Source organism: Pygocentrus nattereri, chromosome 21 (assembly GCF_015220715.1).
Source record: "Pygocentrus nattereri isolate fPygNat1 chromosome 21, fPygNat1.pri, whole genome shotgun sequence".
In the NCBI taxonomy this organism is placed as follows: Eukaryota; Metazoa; Chordata; class Actinopteri; order Characiformes; family Serrasalmidae; genus Pygocentrus; species Pygocentrus nattereri.
The window spans coordinates 33,092,549-33,102,548 of NC_051231.1; the positions used below are offsets into that span (position 1 = coordinate 33,092,549).

Consider the following 10,000-nt stretch of genomic DNA (forward strand, 5'->3'; position numbering starts at 1 on the left):
TGCTGGAGGTGCACGGGTCTGTAAAGCGCCCCCTGCTGGGGAAAACCAGCAGAACATGCTAGGATTGACTAGAACAGTTAGAGGGAACCAGACATTTCCACTCCTCGCTCAAAGCGTTTATGTAGTCATGTGTCTGAGAAACGGCTCCGTTTCCGCTCCGGGTGATGTTTTATGGATGGGACGCGTCGCGCCGTCCGTCAGTAACTCAGTTTAGCTGCTACAGTTAAACGTTCTACACAGACTTCACTGGAAGGTTTAGTGTTGAAGCAACGGCCCAAAATCACAGGACAGAAATCGGCTGAGGGTAAACGCGCGAGACTGACGGAGTGTAGCGCCGCACACACCACACCGCACACACACCACACCGCACACACGAACCACACCTCACACACCACACCGCACACACGAACCACACCTCACACACCACACCGCACACATGAACCACACCTCACACACCACACCACACCGCACACACGAACCACACCTCACACACCACACCGCACACACGAACCACACCTCACACACCACACCACACCGCACACACGAACCACACCTCACACACCACACCGCACACATGAACCACACCTCACACACCACACCACACCGCACACACGAACCACACCTCACACACCACACCGCACACATGAACCACACCTCACACACCACACCACACACACGAACCACACCTCACACACCACACCGCACACATGAACCACACCTCACACACCACACCACACACACGAACCACACCTCACACACCACACCGCACACATGAACCACACCTCACACACCACACCACACCGCACACACGAACCACACCTCACACACGACACCGCACACACGAACCACACCTCACACACCACACCGCACACACGAACCACACCTCACACACCACACCGCACACGAACCACACCTCACACACCACACCGCACACATGAACCACACCTCACACACCACACCGCACACATGAACCACACCTCACACACCACACCGCACACACGAACCACACCGCACACATGAACCACACCTCACACACCACACCACACACACGAACCACACCTCACACACCACACCGCACACATGAACCACACCTCACACACCACACCACACCGCACACACGAACCACACCTCACACACGACACCGCACACACGAACCACACCTCACACACCACACCGCACACACGAACCACACCTCACACACCACACCGCACACGAACCACACCTCACACACCACACCGCACACATGAACCACACCTCACACACCACACCGCACACACGAACCACACCTCACACACCACACCGCACACGAACCACACCTCACACACCACACCGCACACACGAACCACACCTCACACACCACACCGCACACATGAACCACACCTCACACACCACACCGCACACACGAACCACACCTCACACACCACACCACACCGCACACACGAACCACACCTCACACACCACACCGCACACATGAACCACACCTCACACACCACACCACACCGCACACACGAACCACACCTCACACACCACACCGCACACATGAACCACACCTCACACACCACACCACACACACGAACCACACCTCACACACCACACCGCACACATGAACCACACCTCACACACCACACCACACACACGAACCACACCTCACACACCACACCGCACACATGAACCACACCTCACACACCACACCACACCGCACACACGAACCACACCTCACACACCACACCGCACACATGAACCACACCTCACACACCACACCACACACACGAACCACACCTCACACACCACACCGCACACACGAACCACACCTCACACACCACACCGCACACGAACCACACCTCACACACCACACCGCACACATGAACCACACCTCACACACCACACCGCACACATGAACCACACCTCACACACCACACCGCACACACGAACCACACCGCACACACACCACACCGCTCACACACACACATCACACCGCACACACAAACCACACCACACTACACACACACCGCTCACATGCTCTAAAACAGGCATGTAAATGTGTTTATCAAATCCATGTGAAAATGTATGAAAACAGCCAAAATCCTGTCTAATGTGCTTCACTGCCTGATACCTTTTGAAATGAATTTATATTCCAGCATCTTCATTTTAAATATGATCAAATGAACCTTTAACAGGACAGAAGCAAGTGTTGTAGTTATAGATTCTCTGTGCAAACACAGTTAGGGAACCAGCCCTGAGACCGGAAGGTCACTGGATTGATCCCCTCAGCCAACAGTACGTGACTGAAGTGCCCTCGAGCATAGCCCCTAACCCCAACTGCTCTCCGGGCACTGCGGATAGGGCTGCCCACCGGAGGTCTAATTCCTCTGTGTGCAAACACAGTAGGCCAGTGGTTCCAGAAGTCGTACCGTACATTCAGCTCATGTATGTTCAGTTCTTTCTGTAAGATTTGTTAAAACTACATACAACTGAAAAAATATAATAAATAAATCTAAATAAGGGCATTTAAAATATAGATTTTTCATACATTGCAAAATATATTTGATAAACACATTTGGAATATACGTTTTTCTATGTGGGTCAGATTATATTTTTATTATTATATTACTATTTTAAGCAATTAACAAAAAAAGACAAATCACTAAATGCAATTATTGATATGCCAGTTGTTCGTCAGCTAAAACGCCGTGATCGTGACAGTCCAGCTTTGTGGGCGGAGCTTCTCAGACCAAGTTTGATCTAATCTTTCTGTCTCGTAACGCTGGATCACTGTTTACCGAGCTACATCGCCATGGCAACTCTTACCCCACGCCTGCTCTGGAGTGGCTTAACTTTGAAATTGCTCAACACAAACAGGTTTTGGACCAATCAGGGCTGAGTTTCTGGTTTCCGGCTGGGGCGGAGACTCTCAGCTACTAATGTTTTTAGTGCACTTAAAATCAAGACACTAAAAGAAGAGCAGCACAGCAACTGCTCAGAAACTGCTCGGCTCCTCCTCTCTGACGTTTGCAGCTACTTTTTTATGTTTTTACGATTGCTTTACCCTTTACATAATTATGTAACAGTGTTTTATGATAATTGTTCAATCTTAAAAGCGTTTTTAACCACCATCAGAAAATGAGTCAGCAGCGGTTTTGCGTCTGTCAGGTTTTCTGAAGCTGAAACTTTGCAGAGACTTGGTTGTACTTCATGTGACAGATCCCTGATTTAGACTTATTATTATTATTATTATTATAATTATTATTATTATTATTATTATTATTTACCACCCGTGGCTTTACACTGGAAATGCTGGGTGTTGTAGCTGCTGAAGGAGCTGAATGAGTCTGAATATCGAAGCTGACGCTCCTGTTTATTTATGTTTTGCTGAAAAAGCACAAATCGTGTTTATGAAGGTGAATCGGGTTCTTTTTCCAAGGCTACGTCAGAAACGCCCTTGAAGACCGGAGATAAGAAAAACTTACAGCGAACGTCACCATCTATAACAATGACTCGATGACTTTTTGCTCCTTTATAGTTTGTTTAATATAAATTAAATAGAAATAATATACATTAAATTAAATGAGCACTTTCAAATATGGAGAATGATATCATGTAAAGCAGGAGGAACAAAACATTTTAGGAGTTCATCCAGCCACGAAGAGCCTCTCGACCCTAATCCTGTTAAACCTCACACTGATTTTTTAATTATTATTATTATTATTGTTATTATTATTTGTTTTTAGTGAATGTTATTCTCAGATTGTGAAACTGAATCTATTAAATACCTTTATTGGATAAATCTGCCAATCTCTCCATGGTGTGATTTAATGGTCAGTGTTGGGACTGTGAGGTCAGATCAGACCACAAATACATAAATCTGGCATATATTGAAATACATATACATGCAGAATGGCAACATGTATAAGTGTGGGTGAGGGTGGGGTCATTGAGTGGAAGGCAGGATACACCCTGGACAGGTCACCAGTCCATCGCAGGGCAGACAGACTATATAATCATACACTCACACCTACGGGGCAATTCAGTGTGTCCAGTTGGCCTGACCACATGTCTCTGGACTGTGGGAGGAAACGCACACAGACACAGGGAGAACATGCAAACTCCACACAGATAGGACCCCGGTCGCCCGGCCGGGGAACTGAACCCAGCCCCTCCTTGCTGTGAGGCGACAGCGCCACCCACTGTCACCATGCAGTTTGTTTTGCTTATTTTAATATTTGTATGTACAAAACTGCTTCTGCAAAATTTAAATACTGTAAGTATGTATTTTAATATTAATCATAAGTTTAAAAAAATTACTATTTAATTTAAACCTTTTGTCACAAAATAAGCCCTGGGGCAGTCGTGGCTGGAGGTTAGGGAACCGGCCCTGTGACCGGAAGGTCCCTGGTTCGCTCCCCAGTGCCACTGGTATGTGATTGAGATGTCCTTGAGCAAGACACCTAACCCCCAACTGCTCCCCAGGCGCTGCGGATAGGGCTGCTCACTGCCCCCTAGTGTTTATGCGTTGAATAGTGTGTATGTGGTGCTTCACTGCACGGATGGGTTAAATGTGGAGGTGAAATTTCCCGACTGTGGAACTAATAAGGGTCACTTCATCTGATTTGGGGAATCTGAGTCTTTGTCAGAGAATATTATGAGAAAAGGAATTTTGGGAAACGACCCATGAAAGATATCAGACCTCAAAGGACTTTGATTATGGATGTGATGCGGAGGAGCCGCTTCCGTCCTGGTGTGGGTGTTTCCGGCTCCCCGCTGACCCGCGGAGCGCTGTTGGCTGATCGGTTCTTCATGGAAAAAACGGGGGATTTCGAGTAGAAAGCGGCGCTTATGTCCGATTCGGGGCGAGCGGGTCACTAGTCGACTCGTTGGCCGTGAAGGCGGTTCTGTTCGGGTGAGTGTCACGGAGCCCGTTTTCGGTGTTTTGTGCTCCTGTAGCGGCGAGCTAACATGTTAGCCACGGGCTAATAACGCCAGGCCACTTCTTCTTACTCCAGTTGTCCGTTCCACCTTAAATGATGCAGTATTCGGGCTCTTGTATGTCCAAAGCGGGGCTTATCAGTTTAACTGGATCACTTAAACAGCCCTTGTTCTTTCTATTTTTGTCTATAGCTTATTTTTCCGCTCATAAGGTGTGTTTTTGTGGTTTTATGCACCAGAAAAACACTCAGAATTCATGTACATGTTTATTCACCAGCCTCTCTGTGCCCTCAGCCAAACAGGCTGCCTTTAAAGGGGAGATCCACCCATTTGCCCCCAAATCTAGGACTCCTTAAGTCGGCTCAGGTCTCTTTACAGTGGTGGTGATGGGAACCAGACGTCACCATGACTACATCACAGATATTGACGTTTAGTTCACCGTCCAGAACCAATGGAGAACCTAAACAAGCCTTCTGGGATTTTATATTGAGCGTTAATGATGGTGAAATAGTGATAAATCTAAAAATAAATAAATCAAAGGCTTCTTTTTGGGGACTGTTTTGCCTCACACCTTGTATGTATCCCTCCAATCTGAATGGGTTTTAGGTCAAAATCGGGTCAGAACTATAGCAAAGCAGTGAATTCAGAACCATTTTTATGTAGGAACTTTCTGTGAGGGAGCTTTTAGAGGGGGACGTCTGGTTCCTATCACCACCACTGTGAACAGCTCTGACTGTGAGTTTATCTAGAACAGAGCGTTTCACACCAAACCGCTCTGAACGGCTTTATGTGGTTGTGTATACTTGTTTGTAGGTTAGATACACCGTTTTATAACTGTCTGTCTCTGAACCTGATGATATGTGTGTTGTTTGCTGGGCTGGTGGTTAAAATGTTGCAGGATGATCTGGTGCGTTATATTGGCTAACGTGGCCTCTTTACAGTCACATCATAAACACGTCCGTTTTAATCCCACCCTGTTCTCGTGTTTCAGACTTGCTGCCAAACCTGCGGCGCCTTCGAAGCACTGCTCTTAGCATTCTGCGCATTTGTTCCGACATAGCTGTGCGTGAGTGAGCACCGGCCAAGAAATAATGTCCTGTGGTTGAAGATGGGCGGCAGCGGCTCCAAAGTTAAAGGTTACTGGCCCTTTTCTGGCTCAGGCGGTGGAGATGAACCTACCAAAGAGGGCAAGGAGCAGACCCTGGCCAGGGTCCGGAGCTTCCGAAACGGGACGCCCTTCGTGTTTACGAGGAGGAGGTAGGGTTAAGTATAGCGCCATCAACACAGACGTGTCTGCTGATGGGGGAGGATTGGATGTCAGTCTGATTAAGCAAGACTTTCAAAGAGGCTTTAGGGAACAGCAAGTAAACAAAACTCAGTTGCAGTCCGTCTCTCTGTGTGAAGGTTTTAAGGGCTTTTTCCTTCCATGTAGAACCAAAAACCCATCATATGTTCTCTGAACTTGTCTGTCTTCAAATTGATCAGAAATGGTTTGAATCAAATCGAGTTTATCACACGGACCGAATTTTTAAGAAAGCACCGGAGGGTTCCGGGTTTGAATGATGGCCTGAAAAGTCTATTTTATTTCTAGAGCACATGTAAAAATGGCTGAAGCTGCTCCCGAGTTCCCCGATTCAGGCATATGCGTCTGTGTGACGTGAGCGACTCAGTCTTGCTTTTCATTTCGATGCCCGTGTTAACCGGTCAGCGCTTTCACACAGGCTGCGCGTCCCAGACGCTGCACTGAAACTCGTGTCATGCAGTAATATACACTAAAATAAAACATGAAAAACAACGAAAATTAAGCAGAAAAGCGAAGACAAACTTTAAAAAAGGCATTTTTAATTTAATTTACTTCATGACAGAATACTAGTTAATCCTTCTGTGCTGCAGATTTTCCTGCTGTTCTACCAAGCTTGAAACTTTTGCCTAATCACAACCAGAATGCTGTTGAGGATAAACAAACATGCCGTGCACCTTCATAGATTATATCTTTATTGAGCAGAAAGACTGAAGTGAACATTTGGAAAAATGGACGTCTGTATGGACGTCTTGCAGCTCTGCTCCACAGCGCAAACACTGTGTATGAAACTCGCGCTGCTGCGTCGCTCACACCGTGCAGAGGATGTGTGAATAAGGCCTAAGCGTTGGTCGTATCATCAGGAGATTAATACCTGGTGATGCCAGGAGTCAGATGCCATGAGAGCACATTAGGCCTTGGTCTCTCTGGGTGGGTAGGATGGCCTCCCTGTCTCCCCTCCATCACTCAGTGCGATGCTAGTCAGGTCAGGTGTCTGTCAGCTGATGTAACAGAACGGGTGGTTAGTGTTCTCCTCCAAGCGCGTTCAACTGTCCAGTGGTGTTGCATTAGCAGCAGTCCAGAAAGATGAGGTGGCTCGTCGCAGGACTCGGAGGACACCTGTACTAGCTTTTGCTCTCCTAGCACTGGTGGTATCCTGTGATTGAGGGGGTCCTAACTAGTGGGTGGAATTGGAGACGACTAAACTGGGGAGAAAATTGTGGGGGGGGGGTTCTGTCGTTCATTTCTCATCGTACGTGGTTCACCTTTTGGGCATGAAAGGGTTAATGGATGATTTAAGATGATTCCTGTGTAGAACATGTAGTCCAGGAGTGCCCAGTCCTGGATAGTTCAGAACTGGCATAGTTGGATGTTATAATATAATATAGATTGAGAGATAGAGATATTTCTGAAGGCCTTACTTACCTGGATGGTGTGTTGAATCAGTGGATCCCAGCCCTGGTCCTAGAAGACCCCCTGCCCTAAACACTCCTGATCAACCCAATCTGCTAGTCAACAAGCCCTTCCTGAGCTCAACTGGGTGTGTCTTGATAGGCAAACAAAAATGGGCAGTGTGGCAGATTTCCAGGACCAGGTTGGGAATCATTGTGTTAGATTAAGTCTGCTGCTAAGCTCTGCAGGGTGGTAGATCTCCAGGACCAGTATTGGGCGCCCCAATCAATCTATTCTGCGATACAGGGGTGTCCTAAAAGATTTGGGTTTTTGCTTTTCTAGCATGAGCTCGGGCCTTGAGGAAGAGTTAATATCACGCTTGTGTCTGTATTGTCCAACTGGATGAAGTGTATCTCAATCAGTGGCCACCAGCTCTGCTCCTGGACATCTACCTTCCTGCAGAATTCAGCTCCGCTCCAAGTCTCACACACGTGGACGAAATACCGTGTTGAGATTATGTCGGTACATATTCTGATTGTGATGTTCCTTCCATATTAAAACAAATTGGTGCTTCTGTGTGTCTGTGCACGATTAGCTCCATGTACTTCGATGAGGATGGCGACCTGGCTCACGAGTTCTACGAGGAGACGGTGGTGACGAAGAACGGCCGAAAGAAAGCCAAGTTGAAAAGGATCCAGAAGAACCTCATACCTCAGGTGTGTCTCCCTCTCACCATTCATTTCCTTCACTCATCAAATGTAAGGATGTCTTTAATAAACTCTAGTTATCAAATGAAAATCAATCAGTCCATTCACGATTATTTGAGTAATTCAATTGACTCGATTAATGTAACTTAGTGATCTAATTTGTCCACATGAATCATATTAATGTTATTAAAGCATTATTAATTAAACAATAGAAACCATATCACCCCCTACGCTTCCTGTAGTGTATTACAGTCTGTCAGAGCGACTGTGTGGATCATATGAACATTATAGAGCTTTTTAAATGAAACAGTAGAAGCCGTATCGCCCCCTACGCTTCCTGTAGTGTATTACAGTCTGTCAGAGCGACTGTGTGGATCATATGAACATTATAGAGCTTTTTAAATGAAGCAGTAGAAGCCGTATCGCCCCCTACGCTTCCTGTAGTGTATTACGGTCTGTCAGAGCGACTGTGTGGATCATATGAACATTATAGAGCTTTTGAAATGAAACAGTAGAAGCCGTATCGCCCCCTACGCTTCCTGTAGTGTATTACAGTCTGTCAGAGCGACTGTGTGGATCATATGAACATTATAGAGCTTTTTAAATGAAACAGTAGAAGCCGTATCGCCCCCTACGCTTCCTGTAGTGTATTACAGTCTGTCAGAGTGACTGTGTGGATCATATGAACATTATAGAGCTTTTGAAATGAAACAGTAGAAGCCGTATCGCCCCCTAAGCTTCCTGTAGTGTATTACAGTCTGTCAGAGCGACTGTGTGGATCATATGAACATTATAGAGCTTTTGAAATGAAACAGTAGAAGCCGTATCGCCCCCTACGCTTCCTGTAGTGTATTACAGTCTGTCAGAGCGACTGTGTGGATCATATGAACATTATAGAGCTTTTTAAATGAAACAGTAGAAGCCGTATCGCCCCCTATGCTTCCTGTAGTGTATTTCAGTCTCTCAGAGCGACTGTGTGGATCATATGAACATTATAGAGCTTTTTAAATGAAACAGTAGAAGCCGTATCGCCCCCTACGCTTCCTGTAGTGTATTACAGTCTGTCAGAGCGACTGTGTGGATCATATGAACATTATAGAGCTTTTTAAATGAAACAGTAGAAGCCGTATCGCCCCCTAAGCTTCCTGTAGTGTATTACAGTCTGTCAGAGCGACTGTGTGGATCATTTGAACATTAGAGAGCTTTTTAAATGAAACAGTAGAAGCCGTATCGCCCCCTACGCTTCCTGTAGTGTATTACAGTCTGTCAGAGCGACTGTGTGGATCATATGAACATTATAGAGCTTTTGAAATGAAACAGTAGAAGCCGTATCGCCCCCTACGCTTCCTGTAGTGTATTACAGTCTGTCAGAGCGACTGTGTGGATCATATGAACATTATAGAGCTTTTGAAATGAAACAGTAGAAGCCGTATCGCCCCCTACGCTTCCTGTAGTGTATTACAGTCTGTCAGAGCGACTGTGTGGATCATATGAACATTATAGAGCTTTTTAAATGAAACAGTAGAAGCCGTATCGCCCCCTACGCTTCCTGTAGTGTATTACAGTCTGTCAGAGCGACTGTGTGGATCATATGAACATTATAGAGCTTTTTAAATGAAACAGTAGAAGCCGTATCGCCCCCTACGCTTCCTGTAGTGTATTACAGTCTGTCAGAGCG

At 46.3% G+C, this 10,000-nt stretch overlaps 2 protein-coding genes across 6 annotated transcripts in view; both read left to right on the forward strand.

Annotated features, from left to right (window-relative positions):
• rassf1 (Ras association domain family member 1) overlaps positions 1-456 on the forward strand; it is a 22,301-nt gene extending 21,845 nt beyond the window's left edge. For all 5 annotated transcript variants that reach the window (XM_017724822.2, XM_017724821.2, XM_037532054.1 and 2 more), the window contains one exon: positions 1-456. This exon is cut by the window's left edge and continues 226 nt beyond it. The gene's annotated coding sequence lies outside the window, so the exon portion shown is untranslated.
• Positions 457-4,724: 4,268 nt separating this feature from the next.
• The window catches only part of tusc2b (tumor suppressor 2, mitochondrial calcium regulator b), a 7,912-nt gene continuing 2,636 nt past the window's right edge, over positions 4,725-10,000 (forward strand). The window contains exons 1-3 of the mRNA XM_017724801.2: positions 4,725-4,897; positions 5,915-6,180; positions 8,211-8,331. Of these exons, the coding sequence (XP_017580290.1) occupies positions 6,032-6,180; positions 8,211-8,331 (270 nt within the window). The 5' untranslated portion in view covers positions 4,725-4,897; positions 5,915-6,031. The remainder of the gene's footprint in view (positions 4,898-5,914; positions 6,181-8,210; positions 8,332-10,000) is intronic.